The 16,235-nt window shown below is 38.7% G+C and overlaps 1 protein-coding gene across 1 annotated transcript in view; it reads right to left on the bottom strand.

Moving 5' to 3' along the window:
- Mbtps2 (membrane bound transcription factor peptidase, site 2) overlaps positions 1-15,259 on the bottom strand; it is a 43,846-nt gene extending 28,587 nt beyond the window's left edge. Inside the window, exons 1-4 of the mRNA XM_077106743.1 lie at positions 15,114-15,259; positions 11,621-11,769; positions 9,685-9,907; positions 1,047-1,150 (exon numbers count right to left, since the gene is read on the bottom strand). Of these exons, the coding sequence (XP_076962858.1) occupies positions 1,047-1,150; positions 9,685-9,907; positions 11,621-11,769; positions 15,114-15,188 (551 nt within the window). The 5' untranslated portion in view covers positions 15,189-15,259. The remainder of the gene's footprint in view (positions 1-1,046; positions 1,151-9,684; positions 9,908-11,620; positions 11,770-15,113) is intronic.
- Between the last annotated feature and the right edge of the window lie 976 nt (positions 15,260-16,235).

Raw genomic sequence — 16,235 nt, 5'->3', positions numbered from 1 at the left:
ACATTCCCAGCCCCTTTTTATTTTTTATTTAGAAACAAGGTCTTGCTAAGTTGCTGAGGTGGCTTTGAACTTGTGATCTGAACTGCTGGGTTTACAAGTGTGCAATATCATGCCTGGCTCCATCGTGATTTTATAATTTTAGTAGGCTTTTTAATTACTCAGGTATAATTAGAATGATTTTACTTGGGTATTAAAGACCACCAAGACATGATTCTCAAAGGAAGTCCTAGGTTTCATCCTCTTCTTATCTTTCACTTGAATTTCTAGATAGGCTATGATATTTGTTAAATCAGCATTTTTAGTTTTCTTTTTTTTTTTTTAAGAGAGAGAGAGAGAGGGAGGGAGTAAAGAGAGAATTTCAATATTTATTTTTCAGTTTTTGGCGTACACAACATCTTTGTTTGTATGTGGTGCTGAGGATCGAACCCGGACCGCACGCACGCCAGGCGAGCATGCTACCACTTGAGTCACATCCCCAGCCCCTTTAGTTTTCTTACTCTAGCCAATACTGCACATGACCAGATGCAGGAAATTATTTCAGCTAATAAGCCAAAGAAAGTACCAAGGTGGGGGCTGGGGTTGTAGCTCAATGGTAGAGTTCTTGCCTAGCATGTTTGAGGCACTGGGTTTGATTCTCAGCACCACATATGAATAAATAAAATGAAGGTCCATTGACAACTTAAAAAAAAAAAAAGAAAGCAGCAAGGTGTGTGGGGGAGATTGAGTGCAATGGTTATCATTCTAACCCAATGACAAATAGAAACATTAGCTTTCAAGATGGGATGAAAAACCTTGAAGCACCATGAAGCCACAACCATGCCAGCAAAAGGCAGAAAGGCACAAATTATAGATATGCACATTCATCAATATATTAATCTTTTCTAGAAAAAAGAAGCTACCTTAAAGTAATACATAAGGGATATGCACTGGGCAATTTCCAGAGAAAGACTAATAGTTATTAAATACAACAGATTTTAGTAACTAACCCTCCTAAATGAAAAGCTTCTTTGCATGTAGTAGAAAAGAACAAAGATAAATATCATTACCTAATAGCTGCTATTCCATGTCCAATTTCATGTACAACACCACTAATGAGAACTGCAGCGAAGAAATAGGTCAGTTGATTGACAGGTAAATTTATTCCAGGAACCTGTTCATAGACACAACATGGCAGTAACTGTCAGCTGGAGGTGCAAGGGAGCTTGGCCACCAAGAGATAATGATATTCACTGTGTATTAAAGCTTAGACATCCAAACTGCATGTTCTGTACACTAAAGATAACATGAACATTAATGATTTACTTATCTATACCATAATTAAAAGCAGAAACACCAGTCAGTTTCTGAATTGGCAGTTTGTCTGGAACAAGCACAGCACCAATACAAAGTGAAAAGGAGATACTAGGTTAAAAAGTTGGAACTTTATTGGGGCTGGGATATAGCTCAGTTGGCAGAGTAAAAAAGTTGCAACTTCAGCTTCCTGAAGAACTCACCATGAGAGAGCCCAGCATAGTGGCAGGGAGTATAGAGTGACAGTGAAGGAGGCAGCAGTTGATCCATCCTCAAAGGCTGGATACTTGATTTCAGGATATTTGTTAAAATTTATAGTCCTTAAAAAATTATAAATCCTTCCTCTGAATTGTTACTGTATGATTTTAAGTACTTATGTGGAGTGATTCAGAACACCTGCCCATGCCCCAAATTAGTGAGTTTCATTTTAATATTCTTAAATTATAGGACAGCTGATAATGAAAGCTAGTGTAATAAAACATCTGATCAGCGTGGGAAAACAATGCCCTTCATTGCTTCTATTCAGTTTGTCAATTATATTAGTCAGAAAATAGTACCAAAAGACACACACACACACACACACACACACACACACGTATATGTGTGTGTATGTGTATATATATATACATTGAAAAATTTTAAAAAATATATTTTTATTAGTTGTTCATGGACCTTTATTTTACTTACTTATTTATATATGCTGCTGCAAATCAAACCCAGTGCCTCGCACATGCTAGACAAGTGTTCTACCACTGAGCCACAACCCCAGCCCTATAAATTGAAATTTAATACAGAAATTAAGACACTTGGAACACAGCTACATTATGGACACAAGGAGCAGGAGTTGTCTTGCAATCATGTGCCCCTAAAATGTTGTGCATATAAATATTGATGCATATATAAAGGAAGTTTGCTATTATAAGAGCTGGATATTATAACATTCTTTTAGTTAGTCCACAGTCTTCTCATAAGGTAAATGATCACTCCCAAGTTACACTATCTTTTAGGGAGAGATTCTGTAATTTCCATAATGAGCACCTATTTCTCACAGTCTAAGAGTTGTGACCCAAATGTTATCTTTCTGGAGAAAATACCATCTTTCATTCATTAATATTATTTTATATTAATTGAGAATGTTTAAAGAAGAAAAAATGGAAAACTTAAAGAAAAATTGAAGTGTATAATCCTGCTGGCCAAATACAAAAAAAAATTTTTTAAAAAGTTTTCAATGCTTTCCTAAGTCCTTGAAGCCCCATCCCCCTGCCCCCCCCCTTGACTGAACACAGGGATACTTACCCACTGAGTCACACCCCCACCTCTTTTTTTTTTAAAGATTTTTAAAAAATATTTATTTTTTAGTTGGACACAGTACTATTATTTATTTATTTTTATGCTGTGCTGAGGATCAAACCAGGGCCTCTCACATGCTAGGTGAGCACTCTACTGCTGAGCCACAACCCCAGCCCATATCTCCAGCTCTTTTGTTAAAATATTTTGACACAGGGTCTTGCTAAATTACTTAGAGCCTCACCAAGGTGCTGAGGGTGGCTTTGAATTTGGGATCCTCCTGCCTTAGCCTCTAGAGCTGCTGAGATTACTGGTGTGCACTACTGCGCCAGGCTTAACACGAGTTTTAATAGCCACATTATAGTCTTTGAAATGGAATGCTGTGCATTTAATTGTTTTAAAAGTTTCTGCTCTTCTAAATACTATAATAAAGATATTTGGGTACATATACCCAAATATTTTGGGGGAATAAATTTTTAGATGAACATAGCTGTTAAGGACTCAGGTTTTGGAGGTATATTGCTTGGGCTCCAGGTCCTGACTATCAATAACTAGATAAATGACCTTGAAGAAGTTGGCATATTATTCCTCAACATTTCAATTTCCTATATCATTAAAATGGAAATAACCAAATTTGCATAAAAGCGCATTTTTGAGAATTAAATGTGCTAATCTTTGTCCTCTAGTTAACATTATGCCTCACAGGAAGAAAACAATTACTCTCAAACTTTAAAGGATTTTTGTGTTAGCTTTGTCTCTATGACCAAAATACTTGACAAGAACAACTTAGAGGAGGAAACTTATTTTGGCTCACAGTTTCAGATTGTCAGTCCATGGGCAGCCGACTTCATTGCTCTGGGTTAGAATGAGGCGGAACATCATGGAGGAAGAGCATGGCAGAAGAAAGTGCTTGGCTCAAGAAAACAAGGAAGCAGAGAGGGTTTGGGGGAGGGGCTAGAGGGAAGATACACCTTTCTAAGGCACACCCAGTGACCCACCTTCTCCAGCCATGCCCCACACCTATAGTACATCAAGTCAGTCCATTCAAACTAGGATGAACTGATTAAGTTACAGCTCTCACAATCCAATCATTTTACCTCAGAATATTCCTGAATTAACATAGAAGTTTTTGGGGACGTGTCATATCCAAACCTTAACAACTTTGATACATACTATCATGCTGTTCTTCAAAAGCCAACCCTTCCATAAGTTTGGGCAAGCTCACTTTATTCAAATTTGTGATGTGAACTACATTTTTTTGTTCATTAGTAAAACTGAAATTCCCTCATATTTTTGTCAATATTTTTGACATTTGTGAGTTGCCTACTTATGATCTTATGACCTTTTTTTTTAATACTAAAGTATTCATCTTGCGGGGGGGGGGATGTAGACTGCTTGTCTAACATGTCTGAACCCCTAGGTTCAACCCACAGCTCCAAAATAAGTAAAATAAATATTCATCTTTTCCTCACTAATATTTAAGATTACTTCAGATATAGCAGTCCTTTGTAATACATCACAAATGTATTCCCTAGTTTGTCTTGTAATCTTATCTTGCTTTTAGTTTATAAATAAATTTTATGTAGTCAAATCTATCAAGATTCATCATTTCCTACAATACTGGGAGGCTTTTTTTTATATATACTGGGGATTGAATCCAGGGGTGCTCTACCACTGAGCAACATCCCAGTCCTTTTTTTAAAATATTTTTTTACTTGTCAATGCACTTTATTTTATTTATTTATATGTAGTGCTGAGAATTGAACCCAGTGCCTCACACATACTAGGCAAGCACTCTACCCACTGAGTCACAACCCCAGCCCCATTCCAGTCCTTTTTAATTTTCATTTTGAGCCAGAGTCAGCTAAGTTGCTGAGGCTGACTCAAACTTGTGATCCTTCTGCCTCAGTCTCCTAAATTGCTGGGATTATAGGAGTGCACCACTGTACACAGGTAGGAATGAACTTCAATGTCAACTATGGACTCTGAGTGGTGATGACCCACCAGTGTAGGTTTGTCAATTATAACAAATATATCACTCTGGTGGGGGTTGTTGATTGTAGAAGAGGCTGTGCATGTGTAGGGGTTGGGAGGTATATAGGAAAACTCAATATTTTCCTCTCAATTTTGCCAGGAACCTAAAACTCTCTCCAAAAAAAAAAAAAAAAAACAGCTTTAAAATTAAAAAAAATTAAAGGTGCTACTGTTACATAAAATTCATACTTTGACATTAGTTTTACGCCTTCCTCATTCAATAATTATAACAATAATCTGAGGTTCTTTCTTTCAAAGTATTTTATGATTTAAAGTTTTAATTCCAACTCAATCAGAATTTATTCAGCAGGAGTTTCCTTTTTTAGGATTTTTTTTTTTTTTGTACTGGGGATTGAACCTAGGGCTTTATGCATGCTCGACAAGTGCTCTGTCACTGAGCTACATCCACAGCTCCAGAGGAGTTTCACTTTTTTTAATATTTATTTTTTAGGTATAGATGGACACAACACAATGCCTTTATTTTTATGTGGTGCTGAGGATTGAACCAAGGTCCGGCCCATGCTAGGCGAGCGCTCTACCACTGAGCCACAATCCCAGCCCCATGAGTTTCACTTTTAAGCCTCCTTTATTAAATGAAGAGGAGATTCACAGAATGCTGCTTTGATCATTTTCCAAATTCCAATAATTCCATGCCTCCTTTCTCTGGTTATAAAATCCATTTCATCATCATTCGTAATGTATGATAATATCTCATTATCTGAAGTTCTCTTTACTTGACCCTATTGAGCTACTTTTTTTTTTCACAAATATCAATATCCCTTTTCAACATACTTGCTCCAGTCTCATGTTGTTAAAGGTCTCTTCAATTCTGTTGTTTAGTTTTCTCTGACCCTTCTCTAAATTTATGTACTATGGCCAAGTGCAGTGACACACATCTGTAATCTCAGCGGCTACTGAGGTGAAGGCAAGAGGATCATGAGTTTCAAAGCCAGACTCAGCAACTTAGTGAGGCCCTGTCTCTTAAAAAAAGGGCGGGGGGTGCTGAGGGGCTGGGGTTGTGGCTCAGTGGCAGAACACTTACTTGCTTAGCATGTGTGAGGCTTAGTACCACATAAAAATAAATAAATAAAATAAAGGTATTGTGTCCATCTATAACTAAAAATATTTTGTTTGTATGTGGTGCTGAGGATCGAACCCAGGCCGCACACATGCCAGGCAAGCGCACTACCGCTTGAGCCACATCCCCAGCCCCTAAAAATATTTTTTAAAAAGGGCTGGGGATGTGACTCAGTGGTTGAGAGTTCAATCCTGGTACCAAAAAAAAAAAAACAAAAAACGATTCACTCTCATATCCTCTATCTCACAAAATATTCAGGTTGCCTTACCTTCCTTTCAAATAAACCAGTAAGCCTTATCTAATAGGATATTTGTTCCTTCTCTTTATTATCTTCTGGATGTAATAATAAGTGAGATAAGGTAAGAGTTTTAGTATGTGACTATACCAACAGATGGTAGGTCTTATTTGCTGGCAACAGTACAAAATGGCCCATCTGTTTGCTGTGATTACACAGGGTATTAGCTGTACCAGAATACTGAATACAGAATACTCTCAATAACACAAGAGTGCCAGGGTTTGAGGAATTAATACTGAACAAGGCGTGTAGGGAATTTTAGAGTAAACTGAATGTATGTTCTTTAAGTTACAATGGCTTATATCAAACTCAGGAGACAAAAATTCTTTTTTTTTTTTTTTTTTGGTACCATGGATTAAACCCAGGGACACTTAACCAGTGAGACACATACCTAGCCCTTTTTCAAAAATTTGAGATAGAGTCTTACTAAGTTGCTTGTGGCCTCACTGTACTCTGTACACTGAAGCTGACTTTGAACTTGCAATCCTCCTGCCTCAGCCTCCCAAGCTGCTGGTAGTATAGGCGTGTGCCACTGCACCCGTCAGACATAATGTCCTTAATTACACATAAATAGGCATGGTGGACTACAGGTTTGCTGACTTCTTTGTGTTTATGTGGAGGGTAGGGACTAGGGATTGAACCGAGGGTCACTCTACCACTGACCTACACACTCAGCCCCTTATTTTTAAATTTTGAAATAGGATTTTACTGAGTTGCCCAGGCTGGCTTTGAACTTTTGAACTTTTTGAACTTTCCTGCCTCAACCTCCTGAGCTGGCTGCTAACTTAAGGGTTCCAAAGCACAGTTTGCCTAATAGAATGAATATTTTTGTGAAAACTAGAATAAACTGAAAATCCAAAAGAAGAAACAATTTCTTCTCTACACAACATTTTGTCATTCAAAATCTAGGAGGTAGATACATCTGTCAATGATCATGTTTTCTCAATCAGTTTCTTTACATCCTATGCTCTTTTTGGTGAACAATAACCAGTCAGGTAACCTGAGAGTCATCATGAACTATTCCTTCTTCCTCTAACCTCACATTCAATCAGCCACTAAGTCTAAAAACTGCACTCCAAAAGATAACTTGAATCCATCTCTTCCTTTTCCTATACCACTAATTTAGTTTAGATCTTCATCACTTCTAATAGCCTTCTTAAATGGTCTCCCTATCTTTAGTTTAGCCAACTTTGCTCCATTTTGCACATATCTATTATGTATAGGTAAAACTAAAACTTCCTAGAATGGTCCTTCCTAACCTAGACCCTACCTATATTTCCCATCTTATCTCCTGCATTGTCCTGTTCTCTTGCTGACTCTCCTACCCATTCTTCCACCATATAATTCATAGATATAGGTCAATATTATTTATACTTTCTTGAAATATCTGTCCTCCAGAGGAATACAACATAATGTGTGTTGGCTCTAAGGTCAGTGATGATGGACCTATTATTTACTAGCTGTGACCACAGGTAGAGTCACTATCTCTGTGCCTTGATTTTTTTCATCGGTAAGTCAGGGAGAACACCAATAGTTACCTCTTGATAATCACAAGAGTAAAATAAAAAAGGCACAGAAAGCTCACACAGGAAGCGCTGAATGTTAACTAGGTCTTATTACTATGATTATTCTCTCCTATGTTACATTGTTTCATTACTGAGATGCCCAATTTCTATCTTCCTTTCCCAGTCAATGTGAACTCTCCTCATTATTCTGTTAAGATTCTCTTTTTATTCTTTTCCCAGTGCCAGGCTCACCTTGCATTCCTATTCTGTTCCCACAGCACCTTATATGATGTTCAACTGTAGTGCAATCATAGAAGCTATCCTTCTAAAAGTTCCATGAATGCCAGGATTGGATTTCTGTTCCCCATGTAAATAGGGCCTAGCTATAATCTTTTCTAGTGCTTCACCTGGTGAATAGTTTTTACTTCTAAGAAAAAAACTATCATTCTCTATAAATGACTTCTAAATCTTCCCATAATTACTGAGCCTAGCAGAGATCACAAAGAGATGAATTCAAAAAAATAGAAAGAGGAACTGGGCATGGTTGGCATAACTATAATCCCAGCTAATTTTAGGAGGCTGAAGCAGGAGGATCACAAGATTGAGACCAGCCTGGGCAACTTAATGTAAAAAGCTAGGGATGTAGTTCAGTGGTAGAGCACCTCTGGGTTCAAAACCCAGTCTGCAAATATAACTGTTACTGACTCTTAAACAGTAGATTCCATTAACAAAACATGATTAAAAACTTAACATCCATGCTTCATGGAATGGGAACTATAAATTTAAAAATGTGAAATAAAAGTGAACCAACTAGGGCTGGGGATGTAGCACGGTGGCACAGTGCTTGCCTAGCATGCCTGAGGACCTGGGTTGTGCAATCCCCAGTTCTGCTTAAAAACGGGGGGTGGGGGGGTGGGGGGTGGGGACTGGGGATATGGTTCAGTTGGTAGAGGGCTTACCATGGAATGGTAGGTATAGGTATACACACGTTCTTTAATGTGAGAATTATTATAAATAGATTGCAGTCAAAGGAGTACAATTCAGCACATTATTCTTTACATCAAGAATCACAGTGACTGTTTGGAAAGATGTTATACCTCTTTTCTTGTGTGTGGTGGTGGTGGTAGGGATTGGACTTAGGGTCTCACACATGCCCACAAACAGTCTACCACTGAGCAACACTCACAATCCCAGTATTATACTTTTTTTTTTTTTTTTTTTTGGTACCAGGGAATGAACTCAGGAGCACTTAACCATTCATCCTCAGCCTTTTTTTTTTTTTGGATTTTATTTAGAGACAGGGTCTCACTAAGTTGGTTAGCACCTCGCTAAGTTGCCGAGGCTGGTCTCAAATTCGCGATCCTCCTGCCTCAGCCTCCTAGGCCACCAGGATTACAGGCCCATGCCATGCGCCTGGCTATACTTTTTTTTGGCGGGTACTGGGGATTGAACTCAGGGGCACTCGACCACTGAACCACATCCCCAGCCCTATTTTGTATTTTATTTAGAGACAGGGTCTCACTGAATTGCTTAGTGCCTCACTTTTGCTGAAGCTGGCTTTAAACTCACAATCCTCCTGTCTCAGCCTCCCCAGCTGTTAGGATTATAGGAACACCATCTTGCCAGCCTAGCCATACTTTTAATTAAAAAGATATTATTGGTTATACTCTGAAAGCCATGGAACGAAAAGGGGAACACTCTGCATAAGACTAAAATGCAATTTATTTGTACATTATAGATACCTTAAGACAGCATGCTTATTCCTTGAAAGCAACAATCATTTAACACCTTAAGATAACAATATGAATTAAGCTGAATATCTCTGTAATTGCTGACAGTTTTGATACTGGCCCATTTGTTCACTGCTATAACTATTATGCTACTACCAAATATCACGATTCCTCTCATTACTTACTAATTAGTATTTTTTACTTAAAAATTTTTTTAGTTGTCTATGGACCTTTTATTTTATTTATTTTTATGTGGTGCTGAGGATTGAACCCAGTACCTCACACATGCTAGGCTCTGCCACTGAGCCACAACCCCAGCCCCCAGTATTTTTTATTTCAGCAAGTAATCTGAAAAATTTTAAGGCTTTTATTTTCATGTTTATATTATGGATACTAGGTATACTAGCCAGAAAAAAATCTTATATCTACATTTCAACAGTTATTAAAAAAAAAGAAGGTACTTACCACAACTTGTAACACCTGTTCATTGTGAAGAGCAGAGGAAGAGGAGGAAGAGGAGGAAGAAGAAGAAGAAGAAGAGGAGGAGGAAGAGGAGGAGGAAGAGGAAGAGGAAGAATAAGAGGGAGAGTCAGCCATCATCTGTGCCAAAGTCTGCATCAATGTTTTTCCAAGAAGAAAAAAAGAGCTAAACATGGCAATTACACCAAAGACCATTCCAAAATTGAACCTGTCAAGATGAAAAAAAAAATCATATAAACGTACAACTCTTCACAATCTGCACACTAACAAATTCACTGCCCAACCACACTTCATAGCTTTAAAATAATGGCTAAATGTTCAACAACTCTGTCTTGTTTTCCTCTCTGAACTTCAAATACTTGACTCTAGCACTGGCACTAATTTCTTTAAGCAGTTATAATAATTTACAATTTCCTGGTACCCAGAGAGGCTCAGTGTTGATCCCAATTAAAAAAAAAATAGTTGGGTTCCTCTCATGTATTTGTTCATTTACACAGCTCTATTTTGATCTTATTTGAACATAGTTAGGACAGCTCTTGGCATTATATACCACTGTTTTTCACTTATTTTTGTCTGCATTGTATTTTAGCTTTACTTTGAGATAAATTAGTCTAAAAATTAATATGGGAAGATTTAATAGTTCATTTTCTTCTACTTTTTTAATAATTAGAAGTTACTGTGCTATAGTGGAAAATAATATGTTCCATTTTCTTTTTTCTCTTTTGGTACCAGGGATTAAACCCAGGGGCACTTAACCACTGAGAACCCAGGGGTGTTTAACCACTGAGCCATATTCTCAGGCGCACCACCTGCCTTTTTAAATTTTAGAGACAGAGTCTTGCTGAGTAGCTGAGTTGCTGAGGGCCTCGATAAATTGCTGAGCCTGGCCTAAAACTTGAGATCCTCTTGCCTCAGCCTCCCAAGTTGCTGGGAATTATAGGTGTGTGCTACCACAACCAGCTTATTTTTTAACTTTCTGATAAGCTGTGTTTTTCAAGGAACTGGTTCATTTCATCTAAACTGTCAAATTTACAATTGTAGACTTGTTCCTAATAGTCTCTTTTATGTCTACAGAATCTGTAGTAACATCCTCTTTTCAATTCTGATTTTGAGTTTGTGTTTTCTTCTTTTCTTGATTAGTTACTTTTATTAATCCTTTCAAAGAACCAAAATTTGACTTTGCCAATTTTCTTTATTGTATACTTTCTATTTCACTAATTTCTGCTCTTATTATTTCCTTTGTTCTACTGTATACTTTGATTAGCTGTTGCATTTTCTGTTAACTCTTTGATGATTTAATTGTTTATATTTAGCTGTAATCTATTTGGAGCTATATTTTTAACAAAAAGAAATTCAGACCACCCTCCAACCCCACCTTCCCTCAACTAAGAACCTGTCAGAATCTGGGGTATCCTAGAGATCATTGTAAACCCAAACCATAAAACACAATTTTTCCCCCACATTTTTTATTGGTGCATTATAGTTGTACAACCATGATTTTGTGTGTGTGTGTGTGTGTGTGTGTGTGTGTACTACAGATTGAACTCAGGGGCACTCAACCACTAAGCCACATCCCAGCCCTATTTTGTATTTTATTTAGAGACAGAGTCTCACTGAGTTGGTGAGTTGGTTAGTGCCTCACAGTTGCTGAGGCTGGCTTTAAAGTCTACATCCTCCTTTCTCAGCTTCCTGAGCTGCTGGGGTTACAGGCATTTGCCACTATGCCTAGCACAACCATGATTTTTAATGTATGTAAAAGCACAATGACACAATCCTATAAAGTTATTAAAAACTAGAAAAATTTTCTACTGCCTATTTTCAAAAACTTGGTAGATCAAAAATATGATGGAAATGGCTAATTTAACAAGCTATTCCTCATGAACATGACTAATTTAAATCAAAAAGAGAAGATGAAGAATACCACTGGTAAAGCATCCTTGCTTTCCGCCGTCCCCAACTATAAAAGGCACGATTGAAAACTGCAGTTTGCCATCTTATGTGAAAAGGGGAGATGCTCAATCCATTGTTTTCCAGCCAGTCTTCATAAGAATGTTTAAAATAGACAGATGACTATAAGAGAAAGAAAAAAATTCCATATCACTTAATTTTGAAGAACAATTTATAACATATAAGAAGTGAGAAAAGTATTTTCTATAAGAAATCACAACGCTGAACTGCTCAAATGTCTTTTAAAGCTTTCTGTTTATTCTTCAGAGTATTAAAGGTTTGAGCTGCTGAAGTTAGGGTCTGGCAAATCATGGCCCACAAACCAAATATGGCTTACAACCTATATTAGTATAGCCTGTGAACTAAGAATAGTTTTTTTAAAATATTTATTTTTTAGTTTTTGGTGGACACAAGATCTTTATTTTATTTTTATGTGGTGCTGAGGATCGAACCCAGCGCCCTGCGCATGCCAGGAGAGCACGTTACTGAGCCACATCCCCAGCCCCTAAGAATAGTTTTTGCACTTTTTTTGGTACTGGGGATTGAACTCAGGTGCACTTGACCACTGAGCCAAATCCCTAGCCCTATTTTGTATTTTATTTAGAGACAGGGTCTCACTGAGTTGCTTAGCACCTTGCTAAGTTGCTGAGGCTGGTCTCAAACTTGCGATCCTCCTGACTCAGCCTCTTGAGCTGCTGGGATTTCAGGTGTGTGCCACTGCATCCAGCCTAGTTTTTGCACTTTTAAGGGATTTTAAAAACCAACAACAAACAGGAATATATGACAGATAGACTGTGTTGCCCACAAAGACTAAAATCTTTTATAGAAGAAGTTTGCTGACCTCTGCTTAGAATGGTATTGTCCAACAGAAATATAATGTGAGCCACAAATGTTAAGAACATATAATTTTAAATTGTGTATCAGTCAAATTTTATATAATCAAAAAGTGATTAATTAGCATGTATCTTAACCCCAAATATCTGAGATATCATTTCAAAATGTAATGAATATAATAAAATATTGAGATACTGGTTTTGACTTTGTTTGAAATCTGGTATCAACTTTAAACTTACAGCACATCTCTATTCAGACTAGCTCCATGTCAAATGCTTAATAGTCACATGTGGTCATAACTACCATATTGGACAGCACAGGTTTCCTTTTTACCACAGAAAGGAAAGAGGCCTTATGTTACAATCAATTCAACACAAAGGATAGGTTAGTTGGAATCAGTGCATTCCTTCTTTTTAATTTTCTTTTTGCTACACTGGGGATTGAATCCAGAGGTCCTTTATCACTTAGGTAGATCTCCAACCCTTTTTTTTTATTTTCTGCTTTGAGACAGGCCCAGGCTGTCCTCAAGTTTGTGATCTTCCTGCCTTAGCCTCCTAAGTAGCTGCAGTTAGAAACATGTGCTACCATGCTCAGCTGTAATCTGTGCTTTCTATCTTCGAAGAAAGCCCTAAGTTAGGCCAACTTCCAACATGTAAAAGTACAGAACTTACCTAAAGCCATCTTGGTCTCAGTAACATCTCTTAAATTCTCTGGGGGTTGTGGGAATAGTTGCTTATACACAGCTACAATAGTTTTATATTTAGGAGAGTTTGAAGTACTTCACTAATACAGGATTATAGATAACATAAGGCTGTGTTATATATCTGACAATTATAATAAGGACTGTAAGTAGATATAATTGATGCTCACCTATGTGAGGCTTATTTGTCCTAGAAGGTTATTTCAGCCCTATCACAGTGATTAAAAAGTGACCTGAGTCTGAATATACATATCTAAGGTTTTCTCATCTCAGTCTTTGGGTAGCTCTTAGTTTTCCAAGACTGTAAAAGGAGAGTGACATACCCCTCCAGCAGATATGTACTGCAAAAAATGCTAAAACAAAACAAAAAACAACTAAGGGTGGAATAGCAGATCAAGCTAGAAGCAGAGAAGCTGAAGGTACAAGCTCCTAAAGTTAAGGTCCCTCTATTCCCTAGGCAGACACTCTGAATGAGTCATTGGGTCTTTTGATTGAGAATTAATACTCTTAGGGAGCTGAGGGTTGTTACTGAAATTAAAGAGACATCCTGATCACCTCTCACACTTGATGAAAGACTGTATAGATTTGACTCTGTGTGTGTGTGTGTGTGTGTGTGTGTGTGTGTGCATGTGTGTGTGATACTGGGGATTGATGGGGATTGAACCCCAGGGGTGCTTTACCACTGAGCTACATCCCCCAGTTCTTTTATTTTTTGAGATGGGGTCCCTACACCTCAGGTGGTATAACAAGCCTTTATGTGGATGTACTAAGATATTCCTCTCTATAATCTCAGGAGATTCTTCCTATTATTATTCCTATTTAAAGATGAGAAACTGTGGCACAGGTAGTAATTTGCCCAGTCAAAATGGTTAGGAAGTGGCAGCAGCACCCAGCTCTCCTAAGAACTACATGTATAATCTCTTGCACTTGGCAAGTTTTAAAAATAATGACGAACAAGCATCACTTCATTTTATTGTTATATCTAAGACACACAATACTACAGCATTCTATTTAAAACAGTATTCATTACATAAAGGTTTTCCTGTTCATAATTGGTGTTTTTATTAAACCATTGAGAATGTATATGATCTTATTCCACATATAGTTACCCTCACCCCCCCCCCCCAATATTCAACTGGAAAAGGTTCTTGAAGCACGTGGTCAGAAAATCGTTGCTATTTTTTGCTACCATTCCCAAATAACTCAAATATGGACCATGCACCCAGAGGGTGTGTGGCTAGTGTGAAGAAGGTGCAGGGTGCAAATCAGAATTCGAATAATAGAAAACTGGTTATCTAAATCCTTGATACTTGAGTGTGCTACTTTCAATAATGGTCTGGGGACCAGCTGCATCGGTAGCACTCAGGAACGGATTAGAAATGCATAATCTTAGGAACCTTCCCAGATCTGCTGAATCAGAATCTGCATTTTTAACCGGAAACCCAAGATGACTCTCTGCACCTCTGAGTTTGAAATCAGTGATTTCAATTATGACTTTAAATCAAGTCATTCCAATACCATTGTCTTTAGAGGGTCGTAACCTTAAAACAATGAGGGAAAAGAAAGCCTTTCCTACACAGACGTTTTATTTTCCTCCCTGGTACACTGCTGCTGTGGGGTCCAGCAAGACCCGCCCCGCATCCCCTAGCCCACCATTGTCGCCTTCCCGGCAAGATCCAAAGGCAGCGATGACCGTCACCCGCAATGCGGCAGCGGTAGCTGCGCGGGCCGCCACACCCCTCCCGCAGCCAGCCGTGCTTTATTTACACGATCGGGCGGATGCGCCACGCAAAAGGCCGCACGTGGGCACCGGCGGTGCGGCTTCTAGCCCCGAAGGCTCTTGGCAGGGGAAGAGAAAGGCCTCGGGCGACACAGAACCTTGCGATCGGGCCCTGGTCACCACCGGCTTGGGTCTTAGGCCCGAGGCCCTCACCTTCAGCACCAAGTCGGTCAGGTAGACGGCAGTCCAGCCGCCCACCACCACCACCACCAGCGACACTGGAATCATGGCGGCAGCGGAGAGAAGATGAGCCCCGGCTTCCTCCTCCCTCAGAGCCGCAGCCGCCGACCGTCAGGCGCCTTACAGCTCCAACATCCGCGCGGGAACCAAGTTACCTGCGGTTCCTTTAAGGCGGTGGAGACGTTTCCCTCCGGATTCTTCCGGTGCCGATACACGGTCGCACTTATGAGTACCGGAAAATGGCATAGGGGATTATATTCTTGTGACACTAGGCGCCGCTGTCTTGGGAACCCCGTGTTTTCGACTACCAGTCTTGTGGAGATTTATTAGGTTTTGTCCGTCTCTGCTGTGTGCTCTCCCTTCTCAGTGGTTCTGATCTGGGGTGTGCAGTTCCTTTTGATCTAGTAAGATCTGGGGGATCATCTGAAGTAATTATTATCGCTGCCTCCCCGACCTGGTCATAGGTATCCACATTTAAGTTAATCAGGTTTACTTATTCATTCTTATTACGGAACTGTAATTTACATATGGCGAAATCATACACACAGATCTTAATGGTCCATTTCGATGAGTTTTAATAAATGTGTATTTCCATATACCCTAATCAAAAATGTAGAACATTTCCATCTCAGGAATTTCCCTCTAGTGTTCCTCCTCAGTTGATTCCCCCAACCTCCCCCCCGCCCCGTTCTGTTCTTTTTTTTTTTTAACTTTATGTAAATAGAATCACACCATTTATGTCTGGCATATTTTGCTTGACATATGTTTTTGAGATTTATTAATGTTGATTGTTGACTGATTTTCCCCAACCTCTTTGATTATAAAATTTGAGATTGATGCTACTGTTAAAAATTGGAGCTCTGAACATCTGCACATATTTTTATATTGACATATACTTGATTATATACTGAACTAGAGCAGTGTTTCTCAACCTCAGCTGCACATTAGGATCACCAGGGGGCTTTAAAATTCTGGATGCTCATTTTGTAACCCAGACCAATTAAATCCAAAGCTCCGTGGGACCCAAGATCTGTGCTTTTTAAACTCAGGGGTCTTTCCACTGTGGAGCCAAGGTTGAGAACCACTGAACTAGAC

Source organism: Callospermophilus lateralis, chromosome X (assembly GCF_048772815.1).
Source record: "Callospermophilus lateralis isolate mCalLat2 chromosome X, mCalLat2.hap1, whole genome shotgun sequence".
Lineage (NCBI taxonomy): Eukaryota > Metazoa > Chordata > Mammalia > Rodentia > Sciuridae > Callospermophilus > Callospermophilus lateralis.
Note: the sequence above shows the minus strand (reverse complement) of the source record. Positions and strands in the feature narration are given on the sequence as shown.